The sequence below is a fragment of the Zalophus californianus genome, chromosome 6 (genome assembly GCF_009762305.2).
Source record: "Zalophus californianus isolate mZalCal1 chromosome 6, mZalCal1.pri.v2, whole genome shotgun sequence".
NCBI lineage: Eukaryota > Metazoa > Chordata > Mammalia > Carnivora > Otariidae > Zalophus > Zalophus californianus.
In genome coordinates, this window is record NC_045600.1 from 144,967,056 (window position 1) to 144,984,651 (window position 17,596).

The 17,596-nt window shown below is 61.1% G+C and overlaps 1 protein-coding gene across 9 annotated transcripts in view; it reads right to left on the minus strand.

Annotated features, from left to right (window-relative positions):
- The window catches only part of ARNT2 (aryl hydrocarbon receptor nuclear translocator 2), a 193,190-nt gene that overhangs the window by 7,813 nt on the left and 167,781 nt on the right, over positions 1-17,596 (minus strand). For all 9 annotated transcript variants that reach the window (XM_035727987.1, XM_027570451.2, XM_035727983.1 and 6 more), the window contains 5 exons: positions 11,861-11,933; positions 10,935-11,058; positions 7,924-8,023; positions 5,092-5,230; positions 4,373-4,538 (listed from right to left, as the gene is read on the minus strand). In XM_035727987.1, the coding sequence (XP_035583880.1) occupies positions 4,373-4,538; positions 5,092-5,230; positions 7,924-8,023; positions 10,935-11,058; positions 11,861-11,933 (602 nt within the window). The remainder of the gene's footprint in view (positions 1-4,372; positions 4,539-5,091; positions 5,231-7,923; positions 8,024-10,934; positions 11,059-11,860; positions 11,934-17,596) is intronic.

Here is a 17,596-nt window from a genome sequence, read left to right on the forward strand (position 1 = left end):
AAATCTTAAAAAAAAAAAAAAAAAAGAATGCACAAGGCTGAGATTCGGGGGCAGGAACTGGGGGGTTCGGGGGTGTGGTGTCTGCAAACGTTTCAGGTCACGAAACCCTAACCCCTCCCCCACTGTGCCTGCCCTGCCCTGCCCCGAATTTTTCATCCCACTTCTCACTGCAAAAGTCTTCAGACTCTTGTGGCATGACACGTTTCTTTCTTTCAATCTTCCTCTCTGAAGTAAGCGTGCAGATGGACAAGGCTCCTTGAGGAAGGCCAGTGATGTGACGGATGCATTTCCTGAGCTTCATGGAAGATGCTCACGCTCAGAGTCGTCTGTGTTCCCTGCTGTGATCTGAGCGGACCTGCACTGACTCGTGCCGGACAGGAAGGGGCCATGCTAGCTGCCCCTTCCTACACTGGGAAGCACGCTGCACAGGAAGCAACGCACTTGCTCGCGCTTGCGGAGTCGCTGCGTCTGGAAGCACGCGGGTGAGACAGGGATGTCATTTAGACCCAGGGCGAGTCCGCGGAAAAATGCCTGGTCTGCCCGGGCCCCTCTGGGCCACTTGCACTGAGCACCCTGTGTGCCTGGCTCCCTGCATTTCCCCAAGCCACACGGACGCGTCGGTGAGCAGACACCCGGTAGTGGCAGAGACAGAGACCAAGCCGTTCAGGGACCTCGGGTCTCAGGACTCAGCATGCGCTATGGGTTTATTGTCTCTTGGCTCCACATGCATCCTTCTTCGTCCCGCCTCATGGGGTAGGAACTGGACGCTGTGAACATGTCTCCTCTGCCTGTGGGCAAGGTCAGGCTTTGTCTGTCTAGAGTGCAGTGAGCGGCCGTGTGCAGGATGCCCAGCGCACTAACTCCTCGGGGAGCTTCTCCAACACCCCGTCACCCAGAGCTTGCAAACCAGCCAGCTGCTGGCGCTCTCCACGCGGCGGTGGCCCTGGTGGGCTCCGGTCTGGCTACACCCTCTGGGGGGCGACCAGCCACAGCCCCCAGCCCCGAAGCTGTGTGTCCCCCCAGCAGACACACCTCCAGGGAGGTCTGACCTCAGGCTTTGTGGGGTGGGGTCTCCCGCTCAGCCTCTGAGCTAGAAGCTGCCACGCGTGTTCGCTCTGTCTTCCTCAGGGCGCTCCTTCAACCATGTTAGCTAAGAATCATTGTCTTAAGCACTCCCCATTGCAACCTCAGGTGTGGTGTCTGCATCCTGCCTGGACCCTGACTGCCGCACCTTCCCCACTCAGCTTGTTAGGAGGCGAATGCTCGAACTTGTAGCCCCTCGGTAAAGGGCTCCAGTTCTGCTTCTGGACGCTCCCCGTCAAGTGGGGTAAGACCACAGTGAGCTGAAACTGGAACCAGGACTGGAAATGCAAATGCATCGGTCACGCAGCTCAGGATGCGTCCACAGGCAGGAGTCCTTCGGTCTGACTCCTGGAAGCCGGGGGAGCAAAATGAGCCTGTGGCTCACAGAAGGGGCCGGAACCAGGAGGGCGGATTTCTCATTCAAGGAGGGAGCCCCATACACCAGACATCCCGAGGGTTCCCTGCGGAAGCTGAGGCACATGGCTTCTTCCCCTCGATGTCGGCCACCCAGGCTGCCACTTAGTGACATGCAGCTCACCAGCGCTCCCAGACTCCTGCTGGCTCCAGCCCATGAGACAGGGCAGTCGGGGTTCCAGAATCCGGCCCAGGACAGCTAGTTGAGCCAGGTACTGCAGGTTGGGGGGGGCGCTGTGGGGCCTGCACACCCTCCAGGCCTGACCAGCAGGCCCCCAGGCATGGCCGTGTGGCCATGCCCTCATAGAGGGCACTCAGGTCCCACGCAGGGCCAAGGTGAGAGTCTGCTGCATGCATCAGGGCTGCCGACAAGCTCACGGGCTTGTGCTTACTCATGACTGGGGAGTCTGACCGTTAACGGGGCTGTTCTGTCTCCTCCCCACACACTCCTTCTCTGCTGTCTTGCTTGCACCCCTCCCACCGTGCTCGGGAGCACCGTCCTTGTTAACAAACCACCTGCACACCCTCGTCTCTCTGACCCTGACCAAAGCCTGCCCCCCACGCCCACCTCCATGGACCCCATTTCCCTGGAGCCCCCTGGAGCCAGGGCTCTTTGTTTTTTACATGCCGCCCATCCCACACATGGCCCACCCTACCCTCCGGGTCCCTCCACACCACTGTCCCCCACCTCTGCTGGGGCCTCCTGCCACACTGACCGCCGCTGTCCTCGGGGAGCCCATGCCCATCAAGACCGTCCCCCATCCCAAGCTCCTCCCCAGCTCCCTGCCCCCCCCCCCCCCGCCCCCCGGGCCTGGCTTCCAACATGGGCCACGGCTTCCTCCTGCAGTACCGCTCCTGGGTCAAGGTCAACAAGGGAGGGACCGATGGGGAGGCCACATGAAAACTGTTTACAGTCCCTGTGCACTCATGGAACGGGGTCCAGCCCCTATCACTAGGGGTACACCGCTGGTACACCCAACCCCCACCTAATTCCAACACATCCCAAATGGTGCATCAGGAGACAGGCCAGCACAGGCTGGAGGGGAGCGCTCTGTGACTTCTATCTGACCTCACCATGCTTCAGGTTATTTATCTGTGATGCGGGAGAAAATAGGCATCTCCCTCCAGGGCTGCCGTGAGAGTTACAGGAATTCAGCGTGCCCGGTGCCAAGCAGATAGCATCCGGTAAGCATCAGCTGTGGTCACACCTACCCTTAGGACCGTGTGAGTGCAGGACGGCTCGGAGCCAACAGGGACGTGGCTGCTGAGCCTGGAGCCTCCTGTGTGAGCCCACTCCTCAGGGGCCTTAGCCCCGGGCTTTGTCCCCCCGCGTCCCAGGCCCATTTACACGTCAGGGCCTGCGGATGCCACGTGGGAACCAGACAGACGCACGGAGCCGAGGGCCCAGGTCGCCGGCGGGGGAGGGGCTGCCCACCTTTCCTGCTGTGGAGACAACGAGATGCTTCTCGGCCTTACTGGGACTTACTGGGACGAGCACCAGCTCTCCTCGGAGCCTCTTCAGACTCTGCAGGAATGGCGGCCCTTCGGCCGCGGGCAGACCTGGCGGCTGCACACACGGAGCTGCCCTGCCCTCTCCCGTGTCCGAGCTTCTCCCCTGCCCTCTCCCCATGTCTGAGCCTCTCCCCAGCCCTCTCCCCGTGTCCGAGCCTCTCCCCTGCCCTCTCCCCGTGGCCGAGCGTCTCCCCTGCCCTCTCCCCATGTCCGAGCCTCTCCCCTGCCCTTTCCCGATGTCCCTGTGTCTCTCCTGCCTCAACTGCACTGTGACCTCCCCCTCTGTGAGCCCGGGCCCTATACCTGCAGGCCTCCCGTCCGCCAAGGCTCACCTTCAGGGTGAGGCGGGGAGACCTCTCCCCCACAGGCTGAGGAAGCCAAGGCAGAGACTGCAGGGCGTGAGGGCTCCCCTGGGAGCCAGTGGCTTCCAGCTTCCGGTGGTCTCTGAGTTGGGTGCCTGGCAAGAGGCCGTGGGCCCGTCCCTCGGGGAACAGGGCAACATGCGGCTGAGCGCCCGCTCGGGGACAATACAGCAAAGAGAGCTTAAGGCCGAACAGGAGAACCTGCTAGGAGTGAACAGGAGCTTCGCCGCATCCACGGGGAATGGGCGGTGAGAGGTCAGAAAGCGCTGTGTCCCCAGGCTTGGGGGTGGGGGGCACTGTGGGCAGCTGTGGCCAGCCCCGCGCTCGCCTGAGGGCATCTGTCCTGCAGAGAGATGCCCCATGAGCCACACGAGGGGGTAACGCTCTGAGAACATGGGCTCAGGACGCTCGAAGGGCCACGGCCCCACAGCAATGCCTCCTCGTGGGAGGTGGAGCCCCGGCCCATTAAATCTACACAGCAGGCGCCACGCAAATGCCCCTGGGACGGGCACCAGAAGGGGCGGCCACTTAACCCTTTATGGCCTGAGGTTTTGTTAACAAAGCTGGGACAGGTGCTCTGACACGGGATGGGGTCGCTCCTGCAATATTAGAAAAAGAGAGATCTTGACAGAGTCTCCTATTTACACGAAGTATTTCTATAATAGGCCACCCGGTTGTTTGAAGCAAGATTATAGCGTTTGGGATATGGGGCAGCTGAACGTCCTTGCCAGGGGCCATAAAGGGTTAAAACTGCATTCCGATGACATGGGCACACAGAATATCGTCTTAGAGCCTTGAAGGTAACAAGTCACTCCACAAAGCCGAGACCCGCGCAGCCAGCTCTGAGCAACACCGCTGGCTCTCAGTGCTGGAGGCACTGGGAAACCTCTAGCCTTTCTCCCCGGGTTCTGGGAGCTCGGGGCTCAGGCCCTCCAACTCAGGATGCTCAGGAAGCGTTTCTGCGGGCTTCCCGGGCATTCTTTCCCTCGGTCCCCACCTACCGAACCCTGGAGTCCTGTTGGCGAGACCGGAGTAGGCGTTCCCGCTGGGCGACGAGGTAGCTGGGCTGGAGAGAGGGCTGTAGGAAGAGGGGTCTGCTGGGTAGGTGTGGCTCGTTCCAATCCCAAAGGGAGATGACTGAGTCTTGCCAGACTGTGAGGGGATTGGCTACAATTCAGGCACAGCGAAGAGAAGGGGAGCATCAGCAGCAGGTCCCTGCCCCCGGCCCCCGGCCCCAGTGGCTGACGGCGACTCCCCACGGCCCTCCTGCCCCACTGGGTGCAAGCCTGGCATCAGGCCAGCACGTGTGGGGCCTGCATCTCTGGGGCAGCTCTGGGTGATGGTCTGGGTCCTGTGGCTTCTGCTTATGGGGTCCTGGGCTCTACAAACTCAGAGAAGGCCCCTGGCCCACCGGACGCCCACGTCACAGTGACTAGCAGGGAGCTGGGGGTCCTCACGCACTCCTGGCTGGGGCAGACAGGTCCAGAGGAGTCCTCACGGAGCGTCTGTGGATCTGCCCCTTCCCCCGGCTTCCCAGGCCACCACTGTGCGGGGCCAGGCTGCTGAAAAGACGGGGCTCCACTGTTGGGGCCCCTCCGGGGCGGGGGGAGGCTGGTGCTCAGAGCGCTAACCTGTCTCGGAGCCACGACCCAAAGAAAGCAGGTCCCGGGTGCTCTGACCCGCTTGGACCCGGGAACAGCTCCCTCACCAGAGCCCATACCTGTCCGGGAAAGGGCGGCCGGCTCCCTGTCCAGGCCACCTGACTCTGGTTCAGTTGCCGGGAGATTTGGGACATGTTCTGGCCCGTTGACGAGGACGACTGGATATCATTCACGCCGGGCACGTGGACCACTGAAGAGCTAGAAGAGATGAAACCGCATCTGTCCCGAGGAGCCGCCTCGCCCACCACGCCGGCCCCCGGGCCACCTCCCCGTTTGCTCTGGCTGCTACCTCTGTCCGTCCGTCCATCTCTCCAGCACATGTCTGGACAAGAAGGCCCACGCATGGCAAGCCCCGTAGGGTCCCTCCTCTCCCCGGGGCTCCCTCTGTGTCACCGCCGTGGTCTGCCTCATGAGCCCCCGCACCCCCTGGGGCCCTGTTCTCTCCTCCAGGACGCCTATACCCCACCCCGTGTCTGGCTCCCAGGGGAACGACTCTGAGGGAGAAGCACCTTAGCATAAAAATCAGCCTCAGCGTGGACCCACTCCTCTGTGCTCTGGTTAATTTGTCCCTGTGGGGCACCTATAGGACTTCAGATTTAGGAACCAGGCGCGGGCTGTCAGGTGGTTGGCTTTGGACAGGAGAAAGAGCCTGTCAGGGGACGCCTGCCGGCGGCAGGGGGGACTGGTCTGGCCACCTGGAGCACGCTGCGGGCTACCTGCCCCCGCCTTCCCTGCGTCTTCGATGTCCTCCCTCCGGTCTGTACAGGGCACCTGTGGGGTGTGTCCCAGGTGCCCCAATGCCCAGCCCCCCATATCTCTGACCGCCGTCTGTGCTCCCAAGCACAGGGCAGATACTGCGGATGACACAGTACCACCCAATGCACTCATTAAAGGTGGGAAGCTGGGGAGACTTCTGTTTGGCTTCAGGCCCTTCGTCCTGGGAGCAGCTCAGTGCAGGAGAGCGCTGCGTGCCCAGGAGGGAGCTGGGCAGGGGGTCGGGCTGATGGCAGAACACTGGCGCAGGTTTTGAAGAAAGGCGGGTAGAGAAGAGTGGGTAAAGTTTCAGTGCTTGTATCATACTATATTTTCTGTGCTTTCTGGTTCCTTTTAAGATAGAGAGGCTCCAGGGATGTCAGTACCTTCTCGTACGAGCCTTTCCAGAAGCGGAGAGCATTCCCAGCTCCCTGCACGCAGCGTTCCTTCCCCTTGCTCCCTCCTGATGAACCGGTGGCCGCAGGGGCCTTTACTGATCACCGTTCTCTATGGGGGGGGCTCTCCCCACCCCCTCAGCCCTCATGTCCTCCCAGGGCACTGGCAATGAGAGCTGGCCCTTGTGCCCCGCTCCCCAGGCCCCCTGGACTAGGGACGCCTGCCTCCGTGCACACAGGCGGGGCCAAGGCAGCCGGGACCGCGGCAGGTCTCAGGGTGAGCGCACGGTCAGGGACCTGCAGTAACACCCCTCCCCTGGAGCTCAGGGCAGCCCCTGACTGACATCCGTCCCACACCCTTCCCGCTCACACGAGCACGGGCCCTTCCGATTCACAGGAAACCCGGCCCACTCCACAGGCTCGGGGCCTCCCAGGCCTCCCTCCCGCCCTCCTCCCACAGATGAGCAGTGAGTGAACACCTTCCCGATGCAGGCTCTGCGCAGGGGCCGGGTCCTCACATAGCCAGCTGGCCCAAGCCGGCCCCTCCTTCTCCATACCTGCCCTCTGGCTTCCGTTTCCGTAACAGCCTCAGCCCGGCTCAACATCTCGAGCTGGACCATGGGTCCTGTGAACCACCAGCACCCTCCCTGTCCACGCTGCCCTCCGAACTTTCTCCCAGACCCCATTTCCACAGGTCCCTCTTCCCCTCCGACCGCCCGGCGTGGTATTCGAGGCCTCCGCAGCCTCTTCCTGTTTTGCCCCGACTCTGAGCCTCTCCCATCTCTCTGGCCTCTCAGGCCTTGTGCAGCATGTTGCGGAGGAGGCCCCATCGCCTCATCAAGTGGCAAAGTGACCTTTGCTGTGGGCTCAGCTCAGCAGTCGGCCAGGCCTTCCCGGGCCCTACGGTCCCGTCCTCACCTCCGGCCTCCACTCCCTCCCCGCTGCCCTTCGTCCGGACTGAGGACCTGTGAGCACGTGCAGCAGGGCGGGGAGACCGGCAGTGAGGACGGCCGAGCAGCCGCTCCCCGGGGGCCGCCACCTCACCCCACTGGCCCCAGACCAGAGACCTGCTGCCTGTGGCCCGCATGCCCGGAGCTGCAGAGCAGGCTGCGTCCAGTGAGACCCAGCTGCACTGGCCAGAGCCCCTCCGAGATGTCAGTCTGCTAAAGTGATCTGCTGTTTCTCCAGGAGGTCTGTCCGTGGACCGGTGTGGGAGCGTAAGCCTTGTCCTCACCAGCGAGGGCAGGGGCCCGGCCGGGTCCACTCCCTGGGGTGGTCAGTCCCCCCTGCCCAGTGCTGGTCCCCGTCTGCACCTGGACGCTCCGCTTAGGCTCTGGCCAATGAGCCAATGGCTGGGCTGTATGAGGAGCCTTGCCCACCTGGGCTTGGGTCTGGGACAGTTCTAGTGAGTCTGGGCATTTGGTGGGTGCACGTGAGGACCCCGCACCCTCCTGAGGGCCGCCAGTCTCCTCCCTGGCCGTTCCTCCCAGTCTCTACTCCTCCTTCCCAATGGGCAAGCGACATGTCCAGTAGCAACGCACCGAGGGCTCAGAGGGCAGAACCAGAGCCACCGGCATCCCAGCCCGGCCCAGAGCCTGCAGGACGGTAGCCACCAACTGGTGTTGGCAGAATTTGCCACACACGGAGCCGAGCTCTGAGGCTTCCACTGAGGGGTCTGTCTAGGTGGGGGCTTCCCAGGTGAGAGGCATCCTCCCGCCCCCTGGCCCCCAGGCTGGCACGTACCTGAAGGCCTTCCCAGAGTGTCCCGGGGGGAACGGGCTTCCCTGGGAGTAGATCTGCTGCGTTCCTGCCGCAGACGCTGAGCTCATCATCTTCTTCTCCGCTAGGAAGAGCACAGTGCGGGTCACATTCAAGGGCTTCCCGTCCTCCAGACCGTGGGGCAGGCAGCCGGGGAGCAGGTGGGGCACTGGGTGTCCCCGAACAGGACGGCACCTCCCGGCCGCCCACCCACGTGCACCGGCCCTGCCCTCGGCGCACTCCGCCTCCGGGGGGCCTTCTCCGCACGGGGGGGCACCGGGCTGTCCTCCGGCACCGAGGCCGGGCCACATGCACCGGAAGGCAGGCCCTTTCCAAGAGTTGGGAGGACGGAGAGAACCAACGGGAGTTCTTCCGCAGACGTGACTTTACGGACTCCTTCCCAGCCCGCGGACGAAGCACGGCGCAGTGGTTGGAGGACCGGCTCTGTTGCTCGGAGCCCAGCTCCGCCCTACGGTCAGGGGGGTGGCCTTGGACGTGTTGGTTATAGAGCCTCTCACTTCCCTACAATCTCAAGACTCCTACACCTGTTGCTCGCACAACCTGACACCCCACCCACAGCAAGATACTGGAATAAAGGACGTCAAAGTCAGTTACGTGGCAATAATTTTGTGCCTAGACAGACCCCTCGCCTGTACCCATCTCTGGCTTGGTGGGGGGGTCCCCCACTGGGTGGACATGAGCAGTGACTGATGGACACTCAGGCTCCGGGGCTTGGGGCCGAGGGGGCAGGCTTCAGTGGCCACGCACCGAATCTCCCACCCGTGCAAACCACGTCTGTGACGTTTTGATACACTGAAGCCCTGAGCAGTTCTCCTGGTCCATTTCCTCGGCTGCAATGACAGGGCGCCCAGTGGAAAATCCCAGAGGATGGAAGGGGCTTGGGCCCTTGAGTGTGCATTCCTGACGCGGTCCGCAGGCCTGGGTCTTGCAGATAAAGATGCAGCTCAAGGTTTCAGGAGAAAGGCACCCGAGGGACTTCTCGTGACTATTCACTTAAGGTAAGCTATTTTTTTCTCATGTATTTTGGTTTTTTGGTGGTTTGGGTAAATGAGAAGCACATTTTTTTTCCCCCTAACTGCTCCAAGACATTTGTAGGGCACAAAATTACGTATGTGAAGATTCTTGATTTTATTATTCGATCTTCTACATCTTTCTTTATAACTTTGATCTACTTGACTTGTTGGAGATGAAGAAATGCATATTGAGATCTCCCGCGGCAACTTGGCTTTATCAGGATTTTCCTGTGTTTCTAACTATTCTTTCCCATGTTCCAGTGCTCATGACACACATACCCTCACGTTAGGCCGCACCTCTTATCTGTGTAAAACAGCCCTCTTGGCTCACAGCGCTCGGCGACCGTGGGTTCCTTCCGGGGTCCGCGGGCACCAGGCCGCCCACCCCTCCGGGCTCCACGGTTTCACGGCATGCTGTTTGGGGGACAGCATATTCTGGCAGCCTGTGATTCAGGAGCTACCATCCAGGAGCCCTTGAGCACCAACCGATTCTCCCGCTCACGACATTCATACTTTTCTTATTATTTCACTTGTTCTTCTGAGTATTTTGCAATTTGCTAAAAATGTCCTTGTCTTTTCTTGGAAGCGAGACTTCCTTCCTTCTTTTCTCTTCCCTCCTTTCAAGAGTGGTTATTTTTAAACACACTGGAAACTGTGCTTCTCTAGAAATGTCAGAGAAAAAAAAACATACATGCCGATGAGAAATTTCTGTTTATGACCCCTAACCCGAGATGCATCCGGATCTTTGCCGAATTGATTTGGTTCTGGTTTTTCTGTATCTTTTGTATCTTCCAGCCATTTGTACCTTGATTCTCGTGTTCTTCCTTCACGCTCCTGCTTTCTCAACCCGTCACTTCCACTCCCGTGCTCTGTGTTTTGATGCATCCCGCAAACAAGCCCAGTCTCTGGCAGGCCACGCTCTCGGGAGGCCTGGGTAGATGGTGCGAGTCTGGGAGCGTCCTCCTGCGGCTTCCCGTGTGTGAGCGCAGCCTCGTTGGTGGACAGGGGTGGGCTCTGCCATTTTCCTTGTCCGTCAATTCTCTCCCTATTTTGTCATCTTTATGGGAAGGCATCTATGCCTGTGTCACATTACAGCTTCACACGGATTTCCTAGAAATGCTGCGGGGTCTGGTCCAACACCTCAGGCTTCTCTGAGGGGAAGAGAAGTCTTTTAGACGTGCTACCATTTGCTCTCTTCCCTGCCAACATCCAGAGCCACTGACGAAGGTGTCTGGGGGCCAACAGGTCACCGCGCCACACTGGTGGGCACGCACGGCCCTCGTGGGAGACCTCGATGCCACCTTCCTCGCTTCCTTAGCGGTTGGTCCGAGGCCCGGTGGGAGCGACGGCCGTGTCTGCACCACATGTGCAGACATCAGGAGGGCTGAGATTTGCTCTTCCATCTGCCCCAGCTCCTCAGTCCTGTAGACGCGCGTCTCCACGCTGCCTTTGGGTGGGTCAGCTGCCTTCTCCCCTCAACAGATCCCAACCACACTGCACCTTGCAGACATTCCTTGACCACCAGAAAATGGAATCCTTCTGCTGAATTTTGGAATGATACAGACCTTTCCAGGTCATGTATTTTGCTAATCTTAGTGGTAATCTGGCTGGAAGGGGCAGTTGCCCACACAGGCTGCATAGCACAGCTCGACCTAGAACACACCATTTTCTCCGGCGACAACACTAACGTAGGCAGGCAACCCGATGACCGCGCCAGTGAATTCTGGGCATCCACGTGCCATTCCTTCCCAACCCTTGAATGTGGAAGGCGTGGGGGCCCCAGGGAACAGGTGAGCGAGAGGCAAGGCTCCACTGGGGCTCCTGTACCAGGTGCTCTTGCACACTGAAAACCCACCCCGCGGGAGCCTCTCCCTGGGGGGTGGGGGGGCTGTCCCCTGATGGCCCAGCTGCAGCACCCCGCCCCCCACACCCTCCAAGCGGCAGCGGCGTCGGGAAACTTACATGCGCTGATCCCCGCAAACATCTCGGCGAACCGGGGGTCCCTTTCCTGGGAGAAAATGGTGTCCGCCTTTTCCACGGACTTCCCAGCTTCGTGAACACCAGCCGGCAGGTTGGGGACGGGAACCTGTTTGCACATTAAAACACAACCGCATCCCACGTGTGAGAAACAGAACACGTGCTTCCAGCCTCGCCTTCGTCCAGTGCCCTCCATCCCACGTCACTGACGTTTCGGGCTGGAAGGTTTTACAGGTGGAGGGGGGGCTTTTCTGTCGATGAAGGCCAAGGACAGTCGGGGTGGGGGTGTGAGCTGGAGGTCACAGAAAGGACCACGGAGTCACACCGACGACTTCTAGGAAGATAAATAATAACCAGCGTACCCTAAAAACAGGAGACGTGAACATACGGTCTAGCGTAGGAGACAGACACCTTGCGGTTTCCCTAGACAGCCAGCTCCGGATGCAGCAGGAGCAGGAAAGGCAGAGGGAAGAGCAGGAGGCTAGGGACAAGGGGCAAGGGAGGGCGGCAGCGCAGGCAGAGCGGGGACACAGGGCAGGACCGGGGTGGGGGCAGAGAGGGACGAGGCCAAAGGCAGGACAGACGGCTGGGAAGCCGAGGGCTGACAGGGTCCGGAGCTGCCTCCATCGGCTTCCGAGTGTGCGAGGATTAGGGCTCTGAGTCGGGAAGCTACCGGCAGCCCCCCGACACTCTCCGTCCTGGCCACAGCCTGCCACCAGGCTTCCCGGGTCCCGCACCCCTCACGGCCCAGCTCTGCAGAAGGGTCACAGGGGCCCCAGGGGAGCGAAGTCTCTGTGCTGAGGGGCTGGACAGAGCACTAGGACCTGCTGGGCTGGGCTGGCGGGGGCGTCAAGCTAAGGGTGGACTGCAGTGCCCAGCGCCAACCAGGAGAGGCTCTTCCAGAAGCTCACCTGTGATAAGTCGTAGGAGGACAGCCCGTCCCGCTGGTGCACCTCCAGCTCGGCCTGCTGCTGCTGGAGCTGCCTGAGGGACAGGAAACCAGCAGAGTCACCCGGAGCAGACGTGGAGCCGCAGGGCTGGACTGGAGCCTGCCCCGAGCCGAAAGCGGCAGCGGGCGACCCCGACGGACCTCCAAACTGGTTTTGGTGTTTGTTTGTTTTATTTTATGATTATTTTTTAATGTCCCAAATCAAGAGTCCAAGCTCTGTACTGCAGGCTGCCAACAGTTAGGAAATAAATTGTGGTTTATGATGTCATTTCATGCAGGTAAAAAAAAAAAAAGACGTTAAGGCCAAATTCAGACGGACCCAGAAGGCTTCAGTGAGTGCCAACCAGTAGGCTGGACGGGGCCTGCAGGACCTCATCCAGCCCTCACTCGGGACCCCCCCAGCGTTACTTTACGCCCCCGTGAACGGTTCAGAGAGGCTGCCCAGGTGCCCGCCCACCAGCGGTCTCGACCTCACGGGGCCAGGACCTGACGCCTCTGACCCCTGCTCGGGGCTCTGCACGCTCCCAGGCTGCTCTTGGACAGAAAAAGCCTCCTTCTAGGGAATGGCTGCTTTAGGTTTTAGAATATGGAAACCAAGTCACTTCCAAGGGACAGCGAACCCTACAGCTCAGAGTCTAAACACGGGGGAGGTGACAGCATTGCTCTCAGCTCTAAATACCAAGAACGAGAGGCGAACAACGGTCAGCAAGTAATTGACCAAAATCACACCCACACCCCGTACCCAGGAGTCAATGGGGAGGACGCGAACAGTCCGCTCAAGCATAAATACACACACGTATAACATACAGAATACGAATACTCGTGTGACCAGCAGGTAGGGAAACATTTTCACCAAATAGTCAAAGCAAGTGCAAATCAGAACAGACCTGAGAAAAATTCTTCACGACCAAGTTGGTAAAAAACTACGTTTACAGGGTGGCTTGGTGTGGAAAGGTCACACGCCGCCGGGGAAGCGTGGGTGCTCACAGGCTTCCCGGCGGTCCCCGTTAGGTTTTGCGGACTCGTCCACGGCCTCCAGGAGTTGCCCGCTGCTGGGGCCTGTGCAGGGAGCTTACTCAGCGGCCAGAGACGAGAGCAGGCTACGCAGAGCTGGCAGTGAGAGGGGACGACTGCATGAACATGTCCATCGATTCACTGCACGCTCCCCACGGTCCCACAGCGGCTGCTGCGAGGACCATCTGCAGACACTGAGCATGTGGTCAGAGCGCGTGGAAAAGTTCAGGACAAAACGCTCTGCGTGCTGTGACTATGGCCACGAACAGCGCATGGCTTCGGGACGCAGAACAGCATCTCTTCCGTGTTCGCACTAACTGGCTGGATCTTCCTTATCCGTTGGCGCCATGTTTCGAAGCCAGGACAATCTCCGTGGGTCCCTTGTGGATATCTCCGAGGTGCAGGTCGTCTCCCCCATGCCTGCCCAGTGCTCTGAGCCCGGAGACAGCAGGAGCCCTCGGAGGGGAGGGGGGCCGGAGGCACCGGGGGGCGGGGGGCGGGGCGGGGCAGGTACAGAGAAGGAAAGTCTGCTGGGGAGCCCAGAAGTCACTGCGGGGAGGGCAGGTGTGGGGGTGAGCCGGCCCAGTCAGAGGAGCGTCCCCCAGTGAGCGCATCTCCACCTCTGGATACCTGCAACCCAGATGAGCAGACCCTGGGGCCGTGGGAGGACCTGGGGGGCCCCACGCGGGAGGAGGCCATGTGGACCCGCCAAGGGGGAGCTGCCGACTGCAGAAGGCCAGCAGGAAGGACACCTGCGCCCTCTGTGCATTTGCCCCGAGCCCCTGCTAGGGGTGTGCATTCACAGCAACTCTCACTGGGCTCACAAAGGGAGCCCAAAACCCTCCAAGGGGATATTTCTGAACTCCCTTTACAACAGAGCACACTGAGGCCCAGAGATGCCGGGGTCTGCAGAGAAGTGATGATGCTCTGCAGAGGGCTTGGTGCAGTGGCTATCGCTCACAGCATATAGGACACCCCACAGCGCGGAGGAAGCCCTGAGCTAGCCACCGGGGGGGCCAGTGACGAGACCCAGTGGGAGGGGTGGCCGGCCAGGAGCCTGACCTCAGCAGCAGATGCAGCCCCTGCTACCTTGGGGTGGAGTGTCCCCAAACTCTTACCCTGCGTGCCCCCAGCCAGTCCCTCCACTGGCCGGACAGCTGGAAGCCTGAGAACAGGGGGCACACGCCGTCCTGTCCACAAAGGTTAATGTCGGCTCTCGGACACCCACACGCCCACTGGCTGGCGGGGGTGTAGACAGAGCACCTAGGCCGTCTAGGCCCCGGTGCGGGCTGTCTGGGTGACTGACCACTTCCGCTCCCCAGAGCAGAGCAAGTGTAGGTGATCGGGTCCGCAGCCCCCCACCCGAGACCGTGACTGCACGGGCCACTGGCCAGTCTGCCTCCCTCCTCTGCTGGGGAGCTTGCGGCTTCCCACGGCAGCCCGCTCCATCTGTAGACAGACGCAATCATGAAAATCTGTGCCCCAAACGGCCCAAGTCTACCTTCCTACCACTCCCATGTGGAGTTCTGATCCTGCCTCCCGAGAAACACAAAACAAGCTGAATTCTGTACCTGAACTCCTCCCCCAGCAGCCAGAGAGACAGACAGTTTGGACACCGTTCACGCCCCGCCACGCCCTTCACGTCCGCCCCTGGCGTGTGTCGCCCCCAGAGAAGACCTCTTAGAAGAGGACCGGGGACCGCTGAGCAGTGTATTTAGATCTAAGCCCGGATGGGCCGTCTGTCCCGGGAAGTGCACTGAAACGTCTACACCAGGCTCTGTGCTAGACTCCGGGGGAGAGGGTGAGGCATCCAGATCCACGCGGGCGGGGCCCTGATGGCGCGGACAGTGTCTGGGAGGACAGGAGGCAAGAAGCACGGTGTGATGCATTCAGAGCCAGGGTGCGGGGAGAACACAGCTTGTCTCCCGATCTGGGTGGCAGAGCCCAGGGGAAAGGTGAGCCAGAAGACACAGACGTCCCCCCAGGCAGTCTGCACCTGCACCTGCAACACCAGGAAACAGGGGCACTAAAAAGAAATTTTTTAAATTGCTATTTCAAAAAATTTAAAAAGAATATAACGATCTGTAGAAAAATCATAACTTTCCACATTTTCCTATTCTCACTTTACAGTTTTGCTATTGTTTACACCCCGAGGGCCCCACCATCGCTCGCTCCTGGGGCCCCTGAAGCCTGAGTGCAGAGCTCGGGGTGGGACCCTGCCTGCACCATCCTACCTCTGCACCCTTCCCACTTCACAGACACAGAAAGCGAGGCTCAGAATCCCAAAGACGTGCCCGGGATGGCGCATGCAGGATTCAGACCCTTCTGTGTGCTACAGACCCCGCACTTGGTCCCATGACGTAACAAGGACCATTGCCCACATCTCCCATTCCAGAGCAGCCGGCCTGACCACACAGTGTCGTGGACCACCGGGCGGGAGAGCAAACCTGTGCTTTGGGGTTTTTGTGGGATCAGAGCAGTGAATACCCCTCTCTTCCTTCCACAACTTCCCCAGAGCCCAAGTTTCAGCCCAGCACTGCTTGTCCAGGGAATACCGGCCGCTCGTGCCTGTGACCCAGCCTGGGTCCGGCTGGAGCACAGACCGTCGGGGAGTGGGGAAGACCCCCACAAGGGGCCGTGGGCCGGGCGCCCCAGTGTGGGCCTGCGTTGCAGGGAGGGAGGGCCTGTGCTTCCGCTGTGTGCGAGGGTGTCAGTAAGGGCCAGAGGCATCCGGGTGGGAGTGTGCTCTCCGCTCTGTCCCCTTCCGGGCCCGAGGAAGCTCCTTCCAGGGGGATGTAGGAAACAGGGTCTCCAGTGTGGCCGCAGATCCCCTGGGGCCTAACCTCACTCCCTCTGTGGTCCGGACACGGCCACCCCATCCTGCAGACTTTGGTCTCCGCGCCCACAGCCGCGCACCCATGAAAGGAGTGCTGACTCGCAGGTCGCCCGTCCTGGGAATAGGCCTGAGGAGCTTTCTTGGACATTTCACAACAATGGAATAAAAATAAACCTTGGTGTGCTTGCAAATTCCCGAGGGGGGAAATGTGGCTGCTCCCAACTCTGACCAACAGCCTGTGTGTGGGCCCGGGCCTGGACGCAGCAAAGTGCCGCCTGCCCCCCAGTCCCCTGGGGATGAGCGCGGATGACCCGACACGAGATGCCTCAGGCCCGGGCTTCCTGTCCGCGCGGCCTCCCTACACCGGGGACGGCAGGAGGCCGGCGGATGCCGTTAACGCTGCCGGGTGCCCCGTGGACACGGGTCTTACTCAGCCTGTGTGTGTGTGTGTGTGTGACCGGCCATGGGGGGGAGGGGGGTTCACCTGGAGGCAGCAGAGATCGTGCCTCTGGGAGAACCGGGGTCTGGTGACAGGGCACCTGGGGCTCCCCAAGCTCGGCTGACCAGAGTGAGGCGAATAATGCCCCCGCTGACCGAGGGCGGTCTGCATGCCCATCGGGAGGACTCCGGATGCCCGTCCGGGGCTCTGCAGTTGACTCCACGGGGCAGGAGCGGGAGTGTGTGCCACAGCGCGGCTCCTGGGGCCACGTGGGCTGTTCAGTGGGGGCCGGGTGGAAGGCGGGGGGCTGGTCGGAAAGAGGACGGAGGATCCCGAGACAGGGCGGGGGTCTCAGCAGGGAGCAGGGGACGCAGGGAAGGAGGAGATGGACGGAGACTCCCAGACAGACGCTGTGGGACCGTGGTCTGCTGCAGGTGCCTGGGGCGGCAGGACGCGGGACAAGTCCCAGGCTGGGGCTCCATGACCGGCAGCGTCGCCCCCCGCCCCGCACTCTAAGCTCTGCAGGGATGAGGAAGGTCACCTCGCCCTCACTGCCCACTCCCAGGCTCCTGGCCCCTGCAGCCCCTCGGGCTCTCACCGAGTGCGTGGGGACGGACGGCTGGCTCCGAGCCAGGGTGCCAGCAGGGCCGGGCACGGGGGAGGCCTAACAAAGCGCACACACTCCAGCACAAAAGCAGACGTGGTTGTGGAGACCTACGGTGGCTTTGGACAGTGCTGTCAGGACATGCCAAAGGACAGCGTCAGATCCCTCCTGAAGAGGGGCCGGGACGGGGAGCGCTCAGCCGCTAGCTCACATGTGCACAGATATGCCAACAGCTCGTGCTCAAAGCGGCCCATGCCATGTCTCCACAGGACAGAGCCAGCCCCGAGCCCCAACACGGCACAGACAACGGTCATGCGGGCAAGATCCGAGCGTGCTTTCTGCGCTTGCTTCCCACTTCCCCGCTCCGACGTCACTTCTCCCCACTTCCCTGCTCTGACGTCACGTGAGCAAGCGTATGGGTGATGGAGGCCTTCCTCTCGGAAGCTTTGCACACATGCTAACCATCTCAGGCTCCGTTTCTCCGGAAGTTTCTTCTGGATGCTCCTGACTGACGGCAGCTCGGCTCACCATTCCCGCCCCAGCACAGGGCACGTAAGGACGTTCCCGTAGCACATCTGCCTGCGCTGCGCACCTGCGGAGGGCTCGAATCCTGGCCGTCACTGCCCGCAGCCAACATCTCCAGCCACCTCCACCAGGGAATGTGCCGCCGTCGGGCCTCTGAGGGGCTGTTCTCATCCCCTCTGACCCCACAGAGCTGCCAGGAGCAACAGTCCTGAGACACAAGCGGGGACACGCCTGTTCGCTTGGGGCTGCCTGCCTCAGAGGAAGAAAGCAAGGCCCCTGC